The sequence below is a fragment of the Chanos chanos genome, chromosome 4 (assembly GCF_902362185.1).
Source record: "Chanos chanos chromosome 4, fChaCha1.1, whole genome shotgun sequence".
NCBI lineage: Eukaryota > Metazoa > Chordata > Actinopteri > Gonorynchiformes > Chanidae > Chanos > Chanos chanos.
Window position 1 is genome coordinate 12,482,317 of NC_044498.1, and position 25,248 is coordinate 12,507,564.

Below are 25,248 nucleotides of genomic sequence, written 5' to 3' on the forward strand. Positions count from 1 at the left end.
GCTGCCCATCTGAAAGAGCTTCAAAGTGTACGGGAGGGGGGGGGGGGGGTCGCCTGGTGCTCCTGGCACTTGTCATTCCTTAACTAGCTGACTGCCCCTTCACACCCCCTTTCTCCATCAAGCCCACCCCCCCTCCTGTTCAGCCCCCTAATTACTTCCAACTGTGGCGGAGGCTTTGAAGGGGGAGCCAGCCGGGGGGTGGAGGTGGGGGTGGGGGGGGTATTGGGGGACACATGCCGAACGCACCTGCCGGGGCACTGGAGAAGGGTGTGCAGGTGACATAGGGGTGCTTGGGTCTGTAATCAGAGTAAGGACACTATTCTTCAGTTCGAAAATATTGACAGGGGAAAAATGACACATTTTGCTACAAGCTGTTGTTTAATTTGGTGTTTTCTTCCGCCAGATGTCAAGGTTGAGCAGTCATGGATTGTGGTAAGCAGTAAAGTTAATGTTAAATGTCCTCAAGGAAAGAATGCCACCTTCTCACTTTTTCTTTCTCATTCTTGCTTAACACTGCAGATGCAGTCAGTAATTAGTTGAACACAGTGCATGGTGTATAACCACGGGAGAAACCCACCTTATCCCGAGGATGGTTGTGGTAAAACACACTGAGGTCTGGAGGTATCTGCACTCAGTCCTAAATAGTTTGAAGTATAAATATGTGTGTGAATGGTTCTTTGGGTCCAGGCACCCAAATAAAGACCATTGCAAATTAGAAAAAAGAGATGATAATTTGGACTAAAACACATTACACATTATCTTAAGAAATAACTGGTGATTGACAGATTCATAAGATCTATTATTATGTTTATTTAATATCCCATGATAGAATATTTCTGTTGGACTTCCGTTTTTCTCTACACATTTCAGGTAATCTATCAAGTAGGAAAGGTAGATACATGATGTCCACCCAAGCATTTCAGAATTATTATCTCCATACACAGTTTCATTCAATGCAGTTTCATTTGAATAGTGTCTTACAATAAGTCGAGTAGAGCTTTATTGTCATCTCAGCCATACACAGTACGGCACACAGCAGAGACGAAACAACGTCCTCCTTGGACCATATGGTGCAACATAGACAGGCAGCAGCACATTCAGTCAGACAATAAATACACTTAAATAAAAGGCTATGCTAAAAAATAGAGAAAAACACTATACTAAAAGGACTACATAACTGGGGGGATACATTGGGAAGACACAGTGCATTGAATATAAATATAAATGTAGTGTAACATTGTAGAACTGCAGAACAGTATGTAAACAGTAAAAACAGTATGTAAACAGGATCTATGCAAAAAGAGAGTGCAATATAAATATAGTGCAATATGGTGCAACATTGTAGAACTGTAAACCAGTATGGAAACAGTAAAAACAATATGTAAACAGGATCAAACAGACAGACAGGTGCAACCAGACAGAGAGTACAACAAAACTCATTGCCACGTAGCAGCGTTATAGAATGCTAGGCATGACATCACCACTGAACATTCTTAAGGTCTCATTAAGAAAAGAGCTGTTAGGTGATGAGAGCAAACCTTGAGATGAACCTAAAATCTAAAAGAGAAATCCATCCTCCACCTGAATGTTGGAGAGAGATCTTGTGTTAGAAAAGGCATTTACAGTTCTCTAATCTGTATCTCAGTTTTGAGATGAATATAGAGAAACAAATCATTATGTTGTAATGATAAACGTAATAACAATAGCATGTTGAACGTTTTAAGAGGATGTCTAGTTCCCTCTGGTGGTGTTTTGGTTTTCCCTAAGCCTCTGTAGAGAATAACTGAAAGGAGTGAATAGCTCTGCCCACTAGGTGGAAGTATTCCCTCAAAAATCCACTATTTGTTAGCTTTGAGATCTTTGTCAGTAGTCATCACCCATACAAATTATTAGTTTGATATCTGGGGGAAGAAGAACTATTATTCTAATTCTTTTAAAAATTTCTTTTAAAAATCTTGGAAATTACCCAGATGTGAGTCGGGCCAAAATGCGAATCAGGCCTTCTCATCATGTTTTTCCAGCCGTCTCCTATGGCATGCCTAATACATCATTTAGTCAACAGGGAACTATTCAGTTGCCTCTCCACAATAAGGATGTTTTTTTTTTAACTTGATTACAAAGTGTTTTCTCAAGATTGGATGTTTAGCATTATGACAGTGTAGCTGACGTTAGACAGAAAAGTTACGGTAAGTAAGTTATGGTGATGTGCTGTTATGGCAGCATGGCTGCGGGTATAACATTATGACAGACACTTCTTAGCTCCAGTCAGCCCTTTATGGTAGATCATTGGTTCTATTTACGGCCATGTGCTGGACATTACTCCCAGAAAGACTTGGTCAGTTGCCTGTTGGCCTCACCCCCCCTCATGCTTCTGACCAAGACATTTGACTGCCCCCCCCCCCCCCCCCTTCACTCCCTCATTCCCTGCCCCACCCCAAGTACTTATAACTTTCCTTCTCAGCTGGCATGCCTGCGGACAGGGGGATATTTAGGAAAGTGTAACTCACATGAACACATGACTACATGTCACTGAGCAGCGTCGACCAGAATACGGGTGACAACCAGCAAGCTTAGTCTGATCAGCGGAAGCCTGGGACACACACACATTTTTCGGTCACCGCATGGTCATTGGGGCTAAAAGAACATTCCAGAATAGAATCCATTTGTAATGCTATTTTTCTATTCTGCTATTTATATGAACTCATCTGGAATACCTGTATGGACAAAACTGCGAAAACATCAATCCATTCATCAGATTGTGGACGCATCCTAAATCACTATGGTAAATACCTCACAGACTAGAAGTGTTAAATGATAGGTAAATTAACATAAAGCCGACTGTTTTGATAGTTATACTGATTTTTTTTTTAGAGGTTGATGATCCAGTGCTGTCTGGTAAATACATTGCTGAGACAGAGGACTGAATCAGCGGTGTTGGAGGCAAAGTCCCCGGTGATTTTGACGTTTTTTGTTTGTGACAGTTTCTGAGTCACGGCCGCCAAAATAAAGACAGAAATATTCTGCGTCCCCAGGAGGAGAGTACAAAAGTGGAGAATGCCTGAAGGGAATGACTAAGAAAAGAAGTCATTCTCAAAATCACCCACCTCTACCCTGATAACCAAACAGACTGAAACTACTACAGTTGGCTGAGCTGGGGTAAGGACGACATCAAGGGACACCAAGAAAACATGACGAAAGGACCAACATTGTGATAATATTGAGTTACTAACGGGTGGAAAAGGCTGGAAGCACAGGACAAGGAAAGATTGGTTAGAAATTCCCACAGGGTATATGCAGATATACACCTCAATTGGAGTTCACTTGGATGCTGAGATATCAACCCTGTAAGAGCCCATATCAACATATTGCTCTAGAATAAATTACACGGCGTTCGGACTCTTGAGACAAACAGTAACAAACGTGAAGCTTTGAAGGGGAGGATTGAAACATGAATGCCCAGGGAGGGCACCATTTAAACCAGGCTGCTGTCCTGTCCCTTTTGGGTGCTGCCCGTTTGTCCCAACTGGCCCTTGGCTGCACTGTCATCTCCCTGGTAACCCACAGCGCGGGCTACAGTGCCACTTACGGTACCTTCTGCATGACAGTATGGTGCTCTTGCTTCGCCATCTCGTCGGCTATCTTTGCCCTGGATGTAACTCGTCTGCACACCTGCCTACCAATCTCTTGGGAAAACCTGACAGTTACCTTTGCTGCACTGGCAACGCTCCTCTATGTAACGGCCTCCATTGTTTATCCTGTTTATTTTGTTCGTCCGGAGTGCCCCTATAATAATTGCGAGGTGCGGAACTTTCGCATCGCCGTAACATGCTGCTCTTGGGCGGGATGCTTCGCCTACGGAGCTGAGGTGTTTCTTTCGAGAGCCAGACCAGGAAAAGTGGTGGGATATATGGCCACAGTATCTGGCCTTTTGAAGGTGGTCCAAAGTTTTCTGGGTTGCGTGATTTTCGGGACTCTTGCTAACGGGAGCGAGTTCTCGCGTCACGTCCCAACTATCTACTGTGTGGTGGTGTTCTCTGTCTGCTTTGCCGTGACCGTGTTTGTGGTGGTATTGACCGTGTCTGGTCGCACCGCTGTCCTGAGGCTGCCCTTCGACCGTTTTGTGGTGGTGTACACGTTTGTGGCAGTACTGCTGTATTTAAGCGCTGCCGTGGTGTGGCCTGTGTACTGTTTTGACAGAAAGTATGGCACACCTCATCGTCCCGCGGGATGCCCGAGGGGAAAGTGCCCGTGGGACAGCAAACTCATTGTAACTGTGTTAAGCTATGCTAACCTAGCTTTGTACATTGCAGATCTCATCTATTCGCAGAGAATACGCTTTGTATCACAGCATCCCCGAGTGTAGTAATTAACTTCTCGTCCCAAAATGCTTTTTTTTATATCAGTCAAAAATAATGAAAGCAAGCCAACCTTACACATGTTCCGATTTGTTTGAATGAGAAACCAAGCTACAAACGACATTCAGTTACCTGAATCACCTCACCTCACTAGAACTCTCATACAAAGTCAAAGCATGATCCATATCCCTTTGCACCTAATTAAGGCAACACACCTTTCATTCACATGGATGTTCAATCTTCACACCATACTTCAGAGATGGACGTTTCTAATCTGCCACTCCCTCATCAGCCAACAAAGGCATGCCACATCTAATCCCTTCGTAGACCTCAGGATCTCATCCCCATCCTCCCAAAGCTCTTCCCAACACTTCATGTAGGTCTCCAGGGCCTGGCCCCCCTCTTGGCCAGCTGGCTGAGGCCTTTCACAGTCAGCACATTCAGCCCTCCTGGAGGACACGGCAAGCAATGCAGCCAGCTCAGCAAGATGTTGTTTGGATCTGCAGATTTTCCACTCAAGCGTTCATTTCTCTCTTCCTCTCTCTCTCTCTCTCATCTGTTTTCTCTCCACTCTTTTGTCAGACAGACATGGCTATTAGTTTCCTTTCATTTTTCTTTTCCCTCATTCTTCTTCCCTTTCCTCCTTTGTCAGCCAGGAAAGTTAAATCAACTTCAGAGTCGTAAGCTTCATCTGTCTCGAGCAGAATCAAATTTTCTAATATATCTGTGTTTCTGTTGTGATTTGTGGGCCATATATTTTTTGTTTGTGCCCTTCAGTCCTTGTTTATCTGGGCCGTACTTGAAAGCGTTTTACATTTCTGTACGTTTTTGAGAGTGAAATATTTCCTGACGTGTGTTTTGATGTTGTTAATTGTATTGATAATATTGTATACTGGTTTTGATGTTTCCAATAAACAATTGATCAATATTCTCTCTCCATTAGATTGTGTATTGTGTCTTTACGTATAAACAATCTCCCTTGATAGAGCATACTTGCATGCAGACATGCCTATAAATACTTGTGTGTGTGTGTGTGTGTGTGTGTGTGTGTGTGTGTGTGTGTGGTCAAAAGTTGCTTACTGATAATACAAGCTTAGAATAAGAGTGCTGACTCAGTGATGTAGATAATCACTCTCTTTTTTGTAAAGCTGTTGATTTTTCTGCTTTGCTCTGCTCTCTCTCTCTCTCTCTCCATCCCCTGCTTACCTCTTTCCTGGGGAGGCAAACATAGACAGATGGTGGAAAGATGGTTTGATTTGACAAGAGTAAAGGACCAATTTGTTGAGTGTATTTGAAAGATAGAGAGCACGCAAGTGTATGTCTGTGTGTGTGTGTGTGTGTGTCTGTCTGCATGTAGACCCTCAGGTAACGGGTCTACACAGATCAGCTCAATCTCTCACTGCTGAGCATGCAAGAACTTTGCCATTTTCCCATCATCCAGCGGCACTCCTCACAGGTTGTGACATTGCCACATCATCCATTTGTCTCCGACATGGGCAGTCTGGCAGGCCTCAGAGCTGTTTGGTGTATGTGTGTGTGTGAGTGTGTGTGTGTGTAGGTGGAGCTCAAGAATTACCAGCAGAGGGCTGTTACAAGGTCCTTTGTTTTTCTCATACCTAAAATAAAAATGCTCAAGGAGTTTCTTCTAAGAACAACTGACCAGTGTACAGAATCACTTTGTGTCCAGTGCCCACGTCTCTACTGTGGGAACCCTCTCTGTCTTGATTTTGATTGGTAAAGACAGCTGTCCATCAGGAGACAAGGTACTTTCTTTGCTGCAGGGTTATGGGGGCGAGTATGAATAGCAGGGCCTTGTCATGACAGATCAGTCAAAAACAGATGCCCGGCCATGATGTCAGTGCATCCTGCAAGTCCCAAGATTGAGAAGATTGCAACCAGACCGAGGTCTTATGGAAATTAGGATAGATAGGTTATTAAAACAAAACAAATGACTGCGTGTTTTTTGGCCTGCCAGTCAAGGTGAATGAATCAATATTAATTAAAATATTAATTAAGTGTCTACCTTTAATAAATGAGAGGCGGTGTTGATCCAAAATCATAAAAGTGCGGGCAGCGTTTCTTTGCACAAATTCATTGGTATTCATAACTCGTCTTATGGACCTGACTGAGCGAGCTACGGCCGCTTGCGTGGCGCAGGGCTTAACGGCGCTTCTCGACCCCACGTTTCATTATAAAGAAAGGTGAGACATCAAAGAAATCCTCACATCAAGAAATAGGTACACCTGGGGAAAGCGTGAGCTCTCTGAATGCCAAGTGCAGTACGGCTCTCCTGCCCCCGTCGGGCCCTTTATATTGTAGTTTTTAATCCGGTGGCCACCGTGGTAATTTTAATACTCTCGGAGAGATATGAATTGAATACGGAAATTCACTGGGTCTCTCTCTCTCTCTCTCTCTCTCTCCTTTTTCTTGAAACAAATGAGGACCCGGCTGTCTATGGATTTAGCTTTGAGCATCTCCCGACAAGCCGACTCCGCCTAATCACAGTGACATAAATCGTCGGACACGCTTCGCCTAGATTCCCCTTTAGACCAAACTGATTCATATATTTTGGTATTTTTAATAAATCTCCGGGGATTTAGGTCTGGAAAGTGAATGAGTGTCAGCACGCTCCGACAGTCACAGGGAGATTTATTGTGCCCACGCAGAGTGGGTTTAATTGACTTACTTAAAGAGGCAGTCTGGTCTCCCAGGTTTTTTTTTTTTTTTTTTTTTTTTTTTTTACAACTTTCTCCAAAGAAATACGAAAATGTGACTTTCTAACTCAGCCAACAGAAACCTAGGCTATATTTGGCTGTTTGTCTTTGTTTGAATATGATCAAGCTTCCAAGCCTGCACACTAAACAAGGGCGCTTATTATACAATAGAATGATTTGTGTACCAGGCTGAAGCCTATATGCAGACCCTGTCGTTGGTAAAACTGAAAGTGATAATTAGCCTGCTAATTTGGTTCCGCTGATAATAAATCGTTGAGTATGGGCAAATATGCATTTTTTACGTTGGCCTTCTTGTCTCATTCATGTGACACCAGGTCGCCATATACACTCCGTGGGTTGGACATGCTAAATCAGCAGCATTTTATAAATAATCTGAACAAATTTAGAAAATGAAAAGAAAACACTGCTGCGTACATTTTTAAATGAAGACATTTTACATTTTCTCGTCGTTAATTTTGCACTGGATTGGCACATATTAACTGATGTCTCGGCACAGGGCAGTAGGCTACTCCTTATCTGTTTGATGTATAAGTGAAATATTAATTGACATACGTCTCTAACATCTCTCAAACATAAAAAAAAAAATTTATCATACAATTCTCGTGTCATAGTTCTGTTCAAACAGTATAATAAAGAAAGCGTTTCATGGATGTTTACTTGCATTTTGTGAAAAGACTGAAAGCTAACTGATATGCTTTGTATCCTCTGACTACAATCCCTCTGACGGACTGAACAGCTGCTGCGTTTTGAGCACTGTCTTTACATTCTGCTCTGGGTTATATATAACCACGAGGAATGTGTACAGCGTCACTGATTGCATTCCACTGAGTCTTCAGCGCATTCAACTACAAACAGCGGAAGCGCTTCCTAGAACATTCAGCCTTTCAAATAATGAAATGATGACATCTCTTGACTTACTTTGTGTAGTCAAATACACACTGTAAAATGATCAGCAGTTAGAAATATACAGTGTTAATTTAGAGCGATGAGACCGATCCACGTCAGCCCATTCAAAATTTAAGCAGGATCGTTCGAGTTATGTGTGATGCTTTTTGAACTTGGATTTCACGTAAACCTAAAAGGACAGAGGTCCAAAAAGGAAAGTGAGAGTAGATGTTTAAAATATGAATGACACTCTTGGAATTCAGGCCTAAGGGATTCCTAGGTAATCCAACTTGACTAGACTGAAGACTCCTAGGCGCAGCATAAATTTGAATGCTGTCCCTTGTGGCACACAGTTGTAGGGGTGAGGAAGTTCGAAATGTCTGTTCCGTGGACGGGGTTACCAGACATCTGACATGGAAGGTCTAACCAAGTATCAAATATCAGGATGGGACAGTCAGCTATGCAATCTATGAATGATATTTAAGGTATGCAGCACCCGCCAAATTTATTCTCACGCTTCATAAAAATATACTCAGAATGTGTTAATAAAATTAGTCATACGTACATGCAGAAATATATTTAAATTCAAGCGTGTGCAATAACGAGTAGATTCGGCCAAATAGCCCTTTTTGCTAATTATAAATCTATGTTATATCTTTTATTATTTGTTTGTTAGTTTTTACTATCATTCATTTTTGTATTCATCTCCTGGGTTTTGAAGTTCACCAACCATTTCTTCTCAAAACAGTATTTACATTTCTGGTGCCTTTATAAATCAAAGGAACAGGAAACCAGGGTTAGCCACACTACAACTGCAAAACTACAGAGAGTATGAGATGAGTATGAATCAAAGAACTGATGTATCAGAGGAGATTTCATTTTAGTGCAGTTTATTTAAACTAATACTTAGGGCTGTTAATAGCCTACTTGTGATAAGTCTTGTGTAAACAAAAATTATACAAAATATTTGCAACAAGTAATTGTATTAAAATGAAAGAATATAATTCTGTAATCTTTTTCAAGCACAGAACTGTGCCATTTTAAAAAAAAATCATAAAAATTCTACCTTTGATGGTTGCATTAGTTTGTTTTTTTCTTTATATATTCCTTTCATATTCCTTATGCATTTTCTATTTGTTTCCCTGACAACAGATTTTCTCAATAATTGTGACTTTGATTTTCTCTTAGTTCTCTGGCGTTATTGATGCGGTTTCTTCTACCATCTTCGATTAAGCATTACTGTATTTTACCCTTGAAGTGAAATCGCTTCAGAACTAAATGCAGTCAATGAACACAAATGTCCGTATATAGCCTACATATGGCTTTGGACTTGACCTATATTTTCTTTCTGGGCCCCTTCTGTACACAAAAGGAAATGATGCAACGGGATCGCTGTCTTGCAAAAAGCCCACCCACAGCTATCTGTTCTTTATGATAATTGGTTTACATGTAATCTGAGCTCTTCTCTTATTGGTGTGCGAAAATATCAGTCAAAGGGTTCCCCCGGAACACAACGGGGGTGAAAAAGAGGAAGCCACGTTGTCACAAAAGTGGTATTTGTTTCTCCCCCAAACTGGTGTAATATCAGCAGGACCGTTAACAGCTGTTCGCAGATCTTGACAAAGGTAAGAGGTCAGTGAAAACTCTAAAATATTCTTAATCAATAACTATCTCGCGTGGCATTCTATTTGCGTTGCCCTTCTGATTTGTGTCAAGCAGGATGGAACTGAATGATGCCAATTTCACTGTTTTGGCTGCAGTGCAATCACCATCCATTTAAAAAGGCGCTAAATGATCTATTACTTTTATTCGGACAGAAAACTTACTTGTCTCATCACGTTACTCCTGTAATTGTAAAAGTGAAATTGAAACACCAAGATCAGTCGACTTTGGTTGCTTGATGATGTGACTAACTAATTAAATTAATCAGGTTGACCGTGGTTGCGGTTTCAACGTTACTTTACAGCCATTTTCTTGGAAAGTTAATCAAGAGCACGACCATGTCATGAATTTAATTTCCCAAAAAGCTTTGCCAACGAGAGGGTAATGCTTTGTTTTCAACAGCATTTTCATAAAAAAAACCCAAAACTGTACATTGTGTGTGGATGTTATGATTTGTAGGTCCACCTGATCATCAGAATGAGTGTTGGGTTCATTGGGGCAGGCCAGTTGGCTCATGCCTTGGTCAAGGGCTTCACAGCAGCTGGTAAGTCAGGACTTTGACCCACTTTTTCCTCTGACCACAAAACTTTGCTCATCGGGCTGTTCTGACAAACTTACCTCAATATATCATGAGAAAAGGGGCAATTCTGGTAGTTTTTTTATGTAGTGTTTTATATTGTCCTGTGGGTGTTAGGGTGTTTTATTGCACGGTATCACTCTTCACTCTGTCGTCCTTATCATGCATTTGTCCCTTCTCTGCTCCCCCCGTTTCAGGCGTAATTGCAGCGCACAGGATAACAGCTAGCTCTCCAGACACAGACCTGCCTACAGTCTCAGGCCTAAGGGTGAGTGGTTTAGACCTCAGTGGGATAAATGTGTGCTTGTTTTTACGTGTGTCCCTTAAAGTTGTTCCATATTCTACCTTTTTTCTATATTTAATGAGCGTTTTTCTTCTCTCTCCTCCTGCTCTTTTCCTCTAACTCTCAGAAAATGGGGGTGAACTTCACAACCAGCAATAAGGAGGCCACAAAAAAAAGTGACGTTTTGTTCCTGGCGGTCAAACCTCACATCATTCCTTTTGTTCTGGATGAGATTGGACCTGATATTGAGGATCGACATCTCATTGTGTCCTGTGCAGCTGGAGTCACCATAAGTTCTATTGAGAAGGTTTGAGTTACTACTAGTTTGAAGATAAAAAAAAAAAAAAAATAATAATAATAAAATTGTTGTAGCCCTGTGTGAACTCTCAGAGAAAGAGCAGAGTCTCTGTGCAGATGTTTTTGTAGAAGTTTTGTGTTTTGTCGGTTGTTACGTATGCATTCGGTTGGCTGCACTCTGTTGAAACATGCCCCTACTTACACATGCACAAAGTGGATATTGACTATCTGTCTGCCAGATACCAGTTATCCCTACGGTTATGTTTTATTCCCTTTCATCAAATGACTTCAACTCTCTTTGTCTTTTATTGTCTCTATCACTCTTTCCTTTTCCTAGCTTTCAACAAAAATAACCTTTTCCCACCATTCCCTCTTACAATCCCTTTTTCCACTCAGTTCAGTTTTTTAAAAGTCAGTTCACTTCCTTTAATGAAACCCTTTCATTGTACTAGCATGTAGGAGTGTATGCAGCTATCCTCAGCTTTGTATGTTTTTTTTTTTTGAACTTGAATGCTCCAGTCACCATTTTGAAGCCCCTGTAAAATAAATAAATAAATAATAGCAATAACTAGGGGTGTAACGATGCGCCAAAGTCACAGTTTGGTATGTACCTCGGTTTTGAAGTCACGGTTCGGTACGGTTTCTGTACAGTGAAAAAAGACATGCAAAACATGAAATGTCCGTTAATTTTAATATGAATTTACTTGTAAACTTATAAACTTGCAAAAACTTGTAAACACTTGCAAACTGGCCATAATTTCCAGTTTGCTCTCCACTCTGATTTTCATTGTGCCGGTATTATTCGCATTTGGATGATGTCGTCTGAAATGAGATCGTGTTTGACGTACTGCCAGCGACATACCCGATTTCAGTTTAACAATGCCGGCACGCTGCCTTCGTCTTATCCACTTGCTTTTGCCCATTGCTACTGTAGTTCACTGGGAAACCGAAATGTTCCCAAACAAAGGATCTTAAGGATATGGGAGGGTCCTGAAGCTCTGGCTTTACGGTCGCCATACTTACGAGGCTGCATCATTGAACATGTGCTAATTCAGTCGCTAAGTTACGGCTCCGTTATGGAATTGGAGAGGAAACTGAGTTTTTAATTTTAGTTACACATAAATGTAGAAGAGAGGGCACACTGTATCTTGTCAAGTACCACATTATTTGCTGACGTTTCGGTCAACTGACCATCAGAGCATAAAAAAGTTATGCATGTAACGTGCGTGGTTATAGCTAGACTGTATTCGCTTGACATAACGTTAAATAGAATAATAATTTCATGATTTACATGTGTTATAGTGTTAACTGTGAAATGTAAAAAGAGTTTTGTTACATTAGTAACGTAATGAGAGCTCAACGGGCTGCACCTGCAGCGAGCTGGGGTTGGGAGGATGGAGGGGACGGGGGATCGCAGTTCCATATTCCGGAACCGCAACACGAGACCGTGGACGTTTGTATCGCAGTTTCGGTCTCGGTTTCAGAACCGTTACACCCCTAGTAATAACATGAAAAACTATAAAATCTGAAATTGGTCGGTGAAATGTTTGAAATCAAAAAGGTCAAATGGTTGAACTTCACAGACATTCTATGGATCAATTCTTTATAGCGACATTAAACAACTGCATATTAGTTCAATTTGATTTCATCTTTTCTCGCTCCCATTTCTCGCCGTCCTCTCTCAACCGTATTTTTCTTCACCGTCTCTCTGCAGAAGCTGCTGCAGTACCGAACGACTCCCAAGGTAATGCGCTGTATGACCAACACCCCAGTGGTGGTGCGGGAGGGGGCCACGGTGTATGCCACCGGCACCCATGCTGACGTGGAGGATGGGAAACTTCTGGAACAGCTGATGGCCAGTGTAGGCTTCTGCACAGAGGTGGAGGAGGACCTGATTGATGCTGTTACAGGCCTCAGCGGTAGTGGACCAGCTTATGTGAGTCTCTAAGGCTGATGTTTTGGTATTGAAGGAGAGGGGCAGTAATTTTATGTTAGCACAAGCAAAGAGGTCTCATTGCCAAAAAGGATTGCTACGTGACTGAGACTATTGTAAATGTTCAGTTGAGTGTAAACAAACTAGTTGGTAAGGTCTTCAGCTGTCTAGTTCTAATAAAGGTTCAAACCTCTTTGCTGAAAATGTGAGTATAAAATGAACAGGATGGTGGGAAGAAAATCTGAACCAACTATTTACATCTTGGCTTGTCTATAATTATCCTCCTGCTAAAGATAGTGTGACAGGATAATATTAGTCATGTGCTTCATGGATCTACTCATTAATATATTCAGTTCTTGCTATAAATAATTAATTGTCTTGTTCTACCTGTTTTCATACTATGTCTTAGAACTGAGAAGCAGGAAGTTCTGTGCTGAAGTAAATGTAAAAATTCCTTTTGTGAAATTCCTAACATTGATCTTGTCATTGATGTTTTTCTTTTGTGTTTGTGTGACCAGGCCTTTACTGCTCTTGATGCCCTTGCTGATGGTGGTGTGAAGATGGGACTTCCCAGGAGACTTGCAGTCAGACTGGGTGCTCAGGCTTTGCTGGTTAGTAACACCCCCCCCCCCCCCACACACACACACACACACACACACACGACACTGACAACGATCCATGTTGAAATTTCATGTTTGACAATGCAGCATCGTCATATTAATGTTTATTTGCCTAATCACATAGCACTTATCTTAAAAGCTAGGATATTATGCTGGATTCACATGCTCTGTAGCCATGTTTACATTTTTCTTGTTCACAGGGAGCTGCTAAAATGCTGCTAGACTCTGAACAGCACCCAGGCCAGTTAAAGGACAATGTGTGTTCACCAGGGGGCGCCACCATCCACGCCCTCCACTTTTTGGAGAGCGGAGGGTTCCGGAGTCTTCTCATAAATGCCGTAGAGGCATCCTGTATCAGGACTAGGTACTTCACGTTGTCTTTTACACATCTTTAAAATGGTCCCATATACTTCAGGAAAATGTTGTGGAATTTTTAAAATAGTGAGATGCAAACCAGATTTAAATGGTCTTTTGTCATCCTGTAAAAACGAAAAAGCCCTAATGCAGAATATAAGATTCTAAATTACTTTGTGCACTGAATTTTGTTTTACTAGTTATTACGTGGTTCACTCTTTGCCGGCAATCCTAAGCATTTCTTTTTTAGATCTAAAACTATGTGTGAAATTCAGTGGTAGTTATTGCTGTGGATCAAAAAAGGAAATATATTTTTTCTAACACCTCCCTCCGTTTTTCTTTCTCCACTTTTCTAGGGAGCTGCAGTATCTTGCTGATCAGGAGAAGATCTCACCTGCAGCAATCAAGAAGACAACGCTGGACAAAGTTCTGCAGCAGCCTGGTGTCTCTGAAACGTCTGTGACAACCAAGAGCAGAGTGAATCTCTTCAACAACAGGAGTGGAGTGAAGAAGAGCTGAAAAGGAATGTGACACATTCTCCAAGTGCCCTGTCACTGAGACAAATACAGACTTCACATGGCTACACTTATGTTGCTGAAGAGCATATCCGTCCGAAACACACACACACACACACACACACACACACACACAGACTGAGTTGAACAGAAGTGCATTTACAACATGCTGTCTGTATCCCTGTGCTTTCCTGGTCTGAGGGGAATAACATGACCTCAGTGTAATAATGTGTTACAACCTCGGGAGACAGATGGCATCCGTTACGTTGTCATTTTTTTTTTTTTTTTAATGTAGTACTTTCACGTCTATTTTGACATGCCCAATCATAAAACAAACAAAATATATGTGTTTTGTTTTATTTGTTAGCCTTGTCTTTCTGTTTCTCTTTTTTTCTTTCTGTTTTGTGTCCTCAGGTTTTCAGTGATATGGCAGACTGAATAGTGAGAGGAGGAGGTGTGAAAGAGGATATTTTTCATCAGTGTCGCCTCTCACTGGCATCCTGCCATTAACTGTCAGCCTGTGTCGTTGCATATGATTAGTCATAAATACTTATTTTGATCATGGAAATTGTCATTAGTGTCATTAGTCCACTACCTAAGCTCAGAATTTCCATGCTCTCAAAAGGTTTGGAAAACATTAAGATACAAATGGTTTCTATCTGTTGTCTTTTTGTTTTATGCTTTATCTCCCTGGTTACAGAGAATTTTTTAAATTATACTTACTGTATTAAAATACAAAGGAAAACTGTTAATCTGCAGTATTCTTTGAAACACCTACACAATGTCAATGACTGTTAAATATTTATGTAAACATGCCATTTCTATATCAAGATTGGATAGATGAAATGAATTTCAGCCAAACTAAGAAATCACAGTATTTTGTCTCAAATGGAACATATCTGCAGCTGCTATGAACTGTGTTCCCTCTGGCAATTGTTACAAAAGCATCATCTTCAATATTAAAGGTGTTATCATTGGAAAATGCTTCCCCTTGTCCGGAGTTTCTCAAAGAACTATTTGTGTTGTGTTCATGTTTTACATCAAATACACTGCAGACACAATGAGGAGAGAAAAGGTTCATTTAAGAAGAGATGCACGGCTTCCTTTTATTTACTCCTACTGTATAAATATAGTAACTAGCATTTTAGGAGGAATTAATACTTCTGTAATTGAAATAGCTAGACACCTTTCATCAAAGTCCCTCAACCCTACAACCATAAAGGCATAACAGCTACAGAGCTTTTTGGATTCTTCACTCAGTCTGACAAGTTTTACATTCCAAGATATAACTTAAAGAGGAATGTGAAGTAGGTATCGTGGGGTAAAGCACTTGTGTCTGCAGGGAATATTTTTGCAATTGCTTTCTCAGAATCAGTTCCTTCCCTTTTTGCAGTTTTACTGTAAACTGCAACCTCACATGATTGCGTGACACTTTCAATATTCATGAAACAACACCATGAGTTTCTTTCATATATCTTTTCTGAGTAACATATCATTTTTGCACACGATCACAATATCATGGCCATGATGGCTGTACAGTTCTTAATTATACTTTTTAGTTTTTGTAGGTCGGCATCTCCGTGTACAATGTCTTACCTGAAACTCCACCATTAATCATAATGTTAGTCCAAGAAGACACGCCCATATATGCCAAGCCTGCCAGCATCACTTCTGCCATTAGAAATCATACCACTGCAACGCCAGAAGGCCTGGTTATTAATAGAATAGAATTTTGTATAGATTTCTCTCCTTCACTGGCACAGAGATTGCTGTTGATTGGTTGCCTGGATAGGCAGATGGCTTTTATAGAACCCTATTGTAACCCTCATTTGCAATAAGAAAAACTGACATGACCCTGATCTTAAAGGTCACTTTGCACAAGTCATATTACCTGTCTGCCAACTATGATAAATATATAAACTGTAATTCTGCTCTCAGAAACCTGGCAAGAAAGCATTTGAGGAGCCCTTTTCTTTGTATATAATAAGGTCGCTTGCCGAGAAGTGGGAGAAAGACGTCGAAAATTGCCCTTCTTTTCAAGAGAGATGTGCTTACATCCTGAAGGAACATTAAATGACAAGCGGCGGCAGGATTAGTTCCAGCGGCCCGGCACCTCCGGAGCGCGATTAAAAATATTGGCGATGTGTCGCGCATTCTGTGGGCCACTGTTTATTTGCGTGCATGATGGGAACTTGAGGAGGCGCTAAAGTGTTTGGCTAATCCCTCTTTTATTCCAAAGGTTACCCCTCGCCTGCCCCACCACTTCTCAAAGCTGATAAGTCATCCTTCAAACACCTATGATTTGCCTGTCATTTTGTACTGGATTTATCTGGGCTGTGTGAGCGTCAATTATCTGTCCTCGCTCTGTCAGGGATGGGCCAATGCTGCCCTTTTTCAATGTATTGAGAATGTCAAGATAAATAAGGAAACATCTAATGGTCTAACATGGGTTTCCCTGTCCTTCTCCTAGAAAGGCTATATGATGGGCATGCCTTGAGTGCAGCTCTGTACAAACATATCTGATTCCGCTATACAATTTTCTGAAGACTTTTAACTGTTAAAGCTATAGGTATTAGATTCGAACCTTGTCCAGCTCCAATAAGAGTGCCACCCTGCAGAAGAACAATTATCTATCCCAAGAAACTGGTTTGTTCCCAGAAATACTGTTTGAGCTTCTCAGTATCAGTTAGTATCAGCTTAGAGGGAAAAAAACACCTTTTCAGATCGCTCACCTGTCTCTTATACTTTTACATCTCGGACAGATTTTTTCTTTTTTTTCTTTCCTTTTTTTACTGTATGTTTACCTGATACAAATATTAGTAATGTTTCTGATGATCGACTTTCATTACAGGGGTAAAATCAGTACACAGGGACGTGTGTGACATGTATATACTGATGAGTGAACACAGCCCAGAGTCTAACCTTTGAACCGACACTGCCAAGAAAGTCTTACAACATGAGCAAACATAACATTTATTTCAATGCATTTCAGTGCTATCAAGATGACTGTTCAATTCCAAGTACAACATAGTATCAAGTCTTTGATGGTGATTTATACACTGTGTGCTATTTTAAAATGCAACCTATGGGTCATTGGTGTGGAGCACTCTACGGGTTTTCACTTCATCCAATTTAGAACACAACATCAATCACCCTTAACCCCAACAGGTTCACCAGGGGCCCCATGCCCCCATTCCCCTACATACTCCTCCTCACACCCTTCTCCAAGTAAACCACATGTGCATCAATATGCCAATAAAAGATGAAGAAAGGAGAAAGAAAGAATGAAAAAACAGGGCTATGAACTGATATTTTATCATTGCAATGCAGCTGGTGGCTTGGGAGAAAAAAGAGGAAGAGAGGGGCAAGACCCCCCCCCCCCCCCAACTGCAATGAATCATCACTTTGGCTTCCTTTTCTTTAGCCAGTAACTCCACGAGTACAGAGAACTTTACAGAACGAAAGTAGACAGAACTATTTCGAAAAAAAAGAGTGCGGTGCTGAATCAAGCTCAAAATACAACATGCAGACCTCTCTCCAGCAAAGCACACGATAATTCACTCATATGAACACATGAAATCAGAACAGTTGCATAGAACCACAGGCAACATGGACATTCTCAAAATAAAACTGACCCACTTGACTGTCAGTAGGGCTGACAAGTACATAGATCAGAACAAAGAGCTCGTATAAAACAGGAAAAGCTAAATGCAAACAGCCACAGTAAGAGAAGCTCATCTTGAAAAGCATCTTCTGAAATGTTCTCAGTGAAGTTGCTCACTCAGCGTGTAGTTTAGTTTTGAGAGTTATTTTCTGAGTGGGATCATATATTTCAAAGAAGTCAATAATCTCTAAAAATAGAAATTACAGAGGCAGATTTCAATTGTGAAAAGAAAGAAAGAAAGAAAGAACTTTGAATTCACTACTACAGAAATGTGATTTACTACTAAATCACATTGCTATTTTCGTCATTTAAAAAAAAAAAAAAAATACAATATCCATTTGGTAAGTACTGAGTTGGTACTGGTGTAACGTAAAAGCTGGTCCTCTTGCGCGAATGTGCATTCATGTTCCTTTAAGACTTTTTTTGCAAGTTGCGTAGATCCTTCATGAATGAAACCATGTGACCAAACATCATGTGACGTTTGGCCTCGGCACAAGAGATAGACGATCAACAAGGGAAGGCAGAAGTGTACAACAATTTCGGTAGCTAATAATCTGACTGTTAACTGAAGTGGCGTTCCTTTGAGTTCTTCTATCGGACCTTTTCTGTTACGGAAGACAGCTCCCACCCAGTTCAGTAAGTCAGTTTACTTTCATTTGTCTAAAACGAACTAAAGTTTCTGTTTGACAGGATCGTGTCAGACTCGCTAGCTTGCGATCTGTTTTGCTGAGTATGCACGCCTTTGCTCTCCCTTCGCTCGCCCGTGTTTCTGGTGTGCTGGCTGCTTTGCCGAGCGACATCATGCCGATGTGAGAGGGGCGCGCATTAAAGGGCTAGCCGTGCTGATTCATCACGATTGGGTCATTAAGCCATGTACAGATAGATCACCCACAGCCATGCCGACAGGGGGGTCCTTCAGCCAGACAAAGGGCTTGTCAACACCGTGGACGATTGCTAGTTTTGTAATAGTGTCAACATTATTTTATATGTTTGATGGTTAGGGTCGGTTAAGTTTCTCGATTAAGTTGGTAACAACGTTCGCTACCTTATGTTTTCTGACAGTTTTTGTATATCTATAACGATTATTGTGCTATTAAAATAATTAGAGTATAACGTTAAATAAGACGGGGTTGTCGAAAACACAAATGCTGTCATTTACAGCAGCGTTGACTAACTCAAACCACCTAAATGGATAAAAATCTTAGGTGAAGAACCTGCTGTTTCATCATCATATAACCAACTGTGCTGTAACGGGAGTCGCTGAAAACACCGCCTTGACAGCGAGGGCAGATCGGTCTTTTCAAGAAGGTAATGATAGGAACACGGTAACCTAACAAATAGGTAGATTGGCTAGATGGCTGATTTGGTGAGGATTTTCTAATAGTGGGTGCAAACGTGTTGCGCTAAAAATAATGTTGACATTTGACATGTTTGCCAACGTCGTAGTAATACGTAGGCGGCGAGAAATCCACCAGCGAATTTCTCGCGCTCGTACTGAATTTCATACCCAGGGTTATTGTCTAGGTACTTGTCGTATACTCGTCGTTTAGGGGTAACGTTAGATCGGTGAGATAATTTACTAAACCTGGTGCTTTTTAGCAATGTTCGTTTCCCGTGAGGTCAATAACGTCACATTTGTAACAAAATGGCTTGCCTGCTAAGTTTGTCAGCTGGTGAAATGTCATAAAATACAAAGCTGTTGTCACAAGTTTGCTTTTATATTTTAACTAACCACGGATTTAGTGCTTAGTGTTTAATTCGGTTTATATAACGCTTATTACCTTGTCTCATAATAAATAGTGGGGTTTCGTTAACTATTTGAAATAGCTTTCAGTGGTGATTATATATAGCAAGCTAACCGGCTAAATTCCGTTGCTTAGTATGTCTTTATCCATAGATGATAAGAGTTTTATAGGATCCCTTGACCGCCAAAGGCTAATTACCAGTTGTTCGAGTGGAGAGGTATGCTGGAAATTTGTTGTTGAGTTAAAATAACACTGTTGATTGGGCAGTTATTTCACACGATGGTGAATTTTAGTGGATTGCGATGCTGATTCATCAATCGTTGATTTTGACGCTTGCCTACAAGCTCTGGCATGGGGAGCCATGGCAACATGGCATCGGCTCACAAAGGTCTGGCGCGAGGAGGAAGAGGACAGTGGTGTGTATTTACTGGGCTCGCTATAGGCTCTCGAGGTAGACACCGCTCAGACTATGTGATAGAACCAAAGTCAAGGAGCTGCCTTGACATTGATTGGTTTCCCTCCATATAATCGCTTGCTTGCTTGCACAATAAAAACGTTACCTAAACATCTTATAAAGCAATTTTGTATGTAGTAAAAGTGTGAAGAATTTCAGATGTATTCACTGGTAATTCCTTTGTCGACGACGTTCGACTTATTTGATGACTTATTTTTTTATTACGCATCCAGCGTGTGTAAAATCAGTACAGTTCTCTAACGCTTACATCATCACCCTGTCAAAATGTGCATTTTTTCATATTGAGTCATATATTACGAAGCCATACTTACAAGACACGACTAGATGGTTTTTGTGTCATCACAGTTCACACAGCCCGTGGGAACCAAGAGATCTTGCCCCCCCCCCCCCCCCTTTTCAGTTTAATAATATGATTGCTATGGCTCGCAGCGTGTTCTTTGTTCATGATTGATGTGTTTGAGAAGCTGTGAAGGTATACACATACAGTATAGTATCTTTAAATAAAAGGACCTAGAAGTGTAATTGTCAGTGGTACGTTCTGTAACGGTCTATTTGGATCACATAAGTATGCATTATTTAGTGTTCTAGGAGTTTTTCTTTTCGCTGTAAGACGTCATTGAAAATTGATTGAGCTTTTTTGGACAAAACGTTCTGATTATTTAAGAAAAGGGTGGGAAAAGAATAAAAAAAAAAAAAAAAAGAAAGAATGTGATGGGATTTGCAATGATGGAGACTAAGAGCCTTTTTTATCTTCAAGGTATTCTCCAAGAATGCTGAAACAACTGAAATGAACCCTCGCTTAACAGATGGTGTTTTCACTTTTTTAGTCACTCAGCTTGCCTGAATATCTGCCGGCAATACTCAAGAAGTTAGACGTGTGTGTATTTATGTAATTCAAGAGCACAACATGTGAATTTTGCAGCACGGATTTGTCCTCTGAAGTAGTACATGTATGTGTGGTTTTTTTTTTTTTTTTTTTTTTGCAAGTGTGCATGCTGTGTTGGCATCTTTCCAGGGTAAAGTTGTCTTGCACCACTATTCTCTCTCTCTCTCTCAAAAAAAAGCAATGCGTTTGCATTTACAGTAACAGTTTTGCAACGGATGGCAGTTTTTTTGTTTGTGTGCTGTTCCTCTTTTTAACTATCAGGTAGTGCGCCTTTGTATTCTTAAATTCTGTGGGGACAGTTCCCTTTTTATTTTAGTCAGTGGGTGTATGTGTGTAATGGTGCTTAATTTGGAGGTAATTTATAGATATTACACCTGGTTTAATGTGTATTATTGTGTGTGGAGTACGCTGTTGTTTTGCATAGTACCAGCACCTGCTTGGTCAGTGACGACAAAAACTTGTCAATGGGGTGAACAGGCAAAATACTTTCACACAGTAGTGAGTGAGTCATGTCAGACCACTCCCTTAGGCAGGTGTGTTAAGAGCAGAGAGGAAAGTTCTAGAAGTTTAAGAAGTCTAAAGTTTTGAATACATCTCCAGTCTGCTCCCTCTCTCTCTCTCTTTTTTTTTTTGGAAGAATGGATTTAATTTATTCCTGAGCTTTATTGGCACATCCGGAGTCATGCGTTAGTAGACTGATGAGTAGACCCCCTCCCACTTACGGAAAGGTGCCCTTTGTAGAGTAGTTTTTTCTTTTCCTGACGTCCCCTGTGTTAATAAATGGCCATATATTCTGGAGTAGGTTACGAGGACAAATGAACAGTTCTCGGTATTCAGCAAGCACAGTGTAGTAGGAGTGGAGATGAGTGCTGGATTTATAGTCGTTTGGGTTAAAAATGCTGAGCTTAGACAAAGAGAAAGTCCTTAGCCATGTCAGCTTTTGTATGCTCTTTACACTTATGTCTGTTCAACGCCCACGCAGCGCTTACACACATGCACTCACATAGCTTAATGCCCTCATACGCAAAGCCAAACTCAAGTTCTCAAATGCATGTGCGTAGAACACACACACACACACACACACACACACACACATACACACACACACACACACACACACATCATTACAACCCCCTAACCTAAACACCCCACCCCCAGCCACACAAACAGACAAACACACACCTTGAGGTTTGGTGCAAGTATGCTCGGGAGGATGTGGGTAAGGGAGGAGTGCAGGGGAGAGAGGAGGTGAAAGGTTGATGAAATTCTGGGAAAGAGAATAATGAGATGCCTCTCTCGGGCAGGTGGCTTTGTGTAAATACAGTCTCTGGATAATCATCAACTTACTACTGACTTTGAGAGTGAGTAACTTAAAAGTTACAGGCAGATAGACTGAGCATTTCCTCTCCTCTTGAGACGTTTCTCGTGTGTTTATGTTTGATGCTTAGATTCATGTATTGACTTGTGAGACTGATTAGCGATGTGAATGTGTAACTCAAATGTTGATTGCCTCTCTCATCGAACTGTTTATGCACATTTTCCTACAAGTCATTACATTTTCCTTTTTTTGAAACAGCAAACTAAGTGTTTTTATTAAGTCGCGCGCGGGTAAAGAAGAAACGGAAAACGAGAGTATGGGTCAAGTGAGAGCGAATGTGTGCAAATCAGAAAGTGTGAGATATACAGAGGGAGGGAGGGAGGGAGGGAGGAGAAGTGAGGAGAATGGGGAGATCAATGGAGTCTATTTTTCTCCCCCTCCTCTCTTTTAGTAATGATGAAATATGCTGTAAGTGGAAAGTTAAGATATCTTCTCTGCAGCACGTAATTTCTCGTGTAGACCGACACCGCAGAACAGAATTCGCCTCCACTGGTTTCAAAGATCTGTTTACAAGGAGAACCAAACAGATTTTCTCATAGTTCGGCCACCTGTCACGATGGTTTTGCAAAAGACCTGTTGTGTAGGTACGTGTCAGCCGAGCTGGATGTTGTAAAGGAGGTTGATGCAGGGGATGCACACACACTGAAACCAATTGGTAGTCAGATTATTTGGATATTTTCACGTTTTGTTAATCTCTCACCAAGACCGCCTGTCACCTTTTATAATGAGAATCTGTTCCCTCATTAGACTCACCGTGCACCTTAACAGCCCAGGGAATGGAGGCGCGTATAAACTGGTTTAACAAAAATTCGTTGTGAATTTTTTTGTGGATAACATGAATGCAAAATACCTGCACTTCTGCGGACGTCCTGTTTCAAAGAGATGGATTTTGGGGGGGGGTTCTAGAACATTCTCTTAGACAATTTTTACATTTTGAATGAAACAAATTAAAACCTCAAAAACAAAAGAAAAGAAAAAAAGGTCTTTAGTAAAACTTTTAGAAACCTGACTTGACCCAGTGAGTTGGTGCAATGAAGTGTAGATATTTATAAGGTAGATTTTCTTTTTTTTGTGCGTGTGCAGTGTTGAAGATTTTCTCGGACTACCAGGCTTGGGATGGTAGAGACATGAATGTCTTCGAATTGCATCATCTCGTTGGCAATGTACCGCAGTTTTTATCCGCAGTGTTGAAAAAGCATCACATGCTTTTGCATTCTCCAGAAAGAAAAAGTGGAAAAAAAGGACACTCACACCAAAAAGAAAGAGAAAGAGAAGAGTTGACCCACCTTGGATTTCTCTCTTTCTCTCTCTCGCCATCCGTAGAGGTGTCTGTCAATTCACAAGAGGCTTTCTGTACTGTATAAATAAATAATTTTCCTGCTGTGTTTTAAAATAAAGAGGCTTTTTTTGGAGACAGACAGAGAGAGAGAGAGGGAGAGAGAGAGAAAGAGAGATAGAGATAGAGAGAGAGAAAGAGACTAAATGTTGGAGGTGCAAAATGTGTGGTCCCACCTTTTATCAAGGAGAAGCGTGTCAAGTGTAACACAGTCTTTCACAAGCACTCACAGGCTCCCTAGAGCAAACCCCTTCTGTCAACCGCTTTTGACATTAAAGAAACACTTGAGGAGAAGAGAGAGAGATGAAGAAGAGGAAGTAAAAAGATTAGTCCAGTGCATTAACAGCTCATCATGTCCTCATCTTATGATTTTTTTTTTTTTCTCCGTGAAGTGACAATGAGCGGTGGGTTCACCTGTGACCTTGACATGGAAACGTCGTGTAGGGCTTAAGTAAGCTGAAGAACGGGTCAAAGGATTCCAGTTATCTGGGGTTATTTAAGGGAAGACCGCCTAACTGAAAGTTAAAACAGTTCACAAGCGTTACGTTCAGCTAGGAAAACAATACAGGTACAAATCCCCCCCCCAAGCCTTTTTTTTTTTTACTTGGCCCTGGTAACACCCAATTTGAAGATATTCAATTTATTATCGACTGAGGCTGATTTTCCTCACTGTTCGGACAGTATCTCTGTTAATACAGATTTTCTTCTCCGGCACAAGTTCTCTTTCTCACCCGGCTTCCTCATCTCTGAAGTTATTTTATTTTTTTTACACTCATGTTTTCTGCTGACCTGGAGAGAGCAGTGGGGAGAAATAAGATTTAGTTAACTTATCTCTGTCTAGGTCCAAAGGGGTGGGGGGGTGGGGGGGGGAGGAGGGGTGGGGTGGGGGGTAGGGTGATGGGGGGAGCAAATTAACCTACGAGGTTCTCTGCTGGAAAAAGCCCTTACTAAATAAAAAAAAAAAAAAAGCACCCAGCTCCTGACATTGCACTTTTTTCTGCTTGTGTTAGGAAATTTGTCATCAGGCAGACTTACTACCTGAAAGGAGAAAGGCGTGTAGATTGAACTCGTTTCTTTTTTTTTTTTTTACCCCTCTCCCTCTCCTCCACCACAAACTGAACTCTTGGGGGGGTTTTTTTCCACCTCTTTTCTTTTAATACCCTTCGAAAAAGCTAAGGAATCTATCCATCTTTCTCACGCTTCTCTTTCCCATTGTTTCTTTTACATCTTCTCTTTCCTTTTCATCCTGCTCTCATCTATTTGCCTCTGTTGTCTTCGTTTAATTTCTCTTTCTCTCTCTGTCACTCGCTCTCTCTCACACTTGCACGATCGCTCACCCCCCCCCCCCCCCCCCCCCCAAGCCCCCTCTCTCACTCTCTCTCTCTCTCTCTTTCTCTCTCTCTCTCTCTCTTTCTGTCTCTCTAGTCTTTCTTGTTTCATGCTCTGAGTGTTTGGTACCTAGTGTCTTTCCTGTACTACACTGTTGATGGTTTAATCTGTTTGTAAGTGAACGCCGACACACAGATAACTCAGCCATTCTCTCTGGCT

The 25,248-nt window shown here is 41.1% G+C and overlaps 3 protein-coding genes across 4 annotated transcripts in view; all 3 read left to right on the forward strand.

Annotated features, from left to right (window-relative positions):
- The first annotated feature begins 3,448 nt into the window (after positions 1-3,448).
- Positions 3,449-4,363, forward strand: LOC115810891 (myeloid-associated differentiation marker-like protein 2). Its single transcript, XM_030772920.1, has one exon. It carries the CDS (start codon positions 3,449-3,451, stop codon positions 4,361-4,363), a length of 915 nt encoding a protein of 304 aa, XP_030628780.1.
- A 5,130-nt stretch (positions 4,364-9,493) lies between these two features.
- pycr1b (pyrroline-5-carboxylate reductase 1b) lies at positions 9,494-15,198 on the forward strand. Of its 2 annotated transcripts, none has more exons than XM_030772588.1 (8): positions 9,494-9,607; positions 10,097-10,181; positions 10,412-10,482; positions 10,625-10,804; positions 12,509-12,730; positions 13,246-13,338; positions 13,548-13,711; positions 14,058-15,198. In XM_030772588.1, the coding sequence occupies exons 2-8, from the start codon at positions 10,115-10,117 to the stop codon at positions 14,218-14,220; spliced, it is 960 nt and encodes a 319-aa protein (XP_030628448.1). In that variant the 5' UTR covers positions 9,494-9,607; positions 10,097-10,114; the 3' UTR covers positions 14,221-15,198. The 2 variants fall into 2 exon arrangements, with proteins under 2 accessions (XP_030628448.1, XP_030628447.1); XM_030772587.1 differs by having other exon boundaries at positions 9,494-9,600.
- A 3,223-nt stretch (positions 15,199-18,421) lies between these two features.
- mafgb (v-maf avian musculoaponeurotic fibrosarcoma oncogene homolog Gb) overlaps positions 18,422-25,248 on the forward strand; it is a 13,745-nt gene continuing 6,918 nt past the window's right edge. Inside the window, exon 1 of the mRNA XM_030772503.1 lies at positions 18,422-18,516. The gene's annotated coding sequence lies outside the window, so the exon portion shown is untranslated. The remainder of the gene's footprint in view (positions 18,517-25,248) is intronic.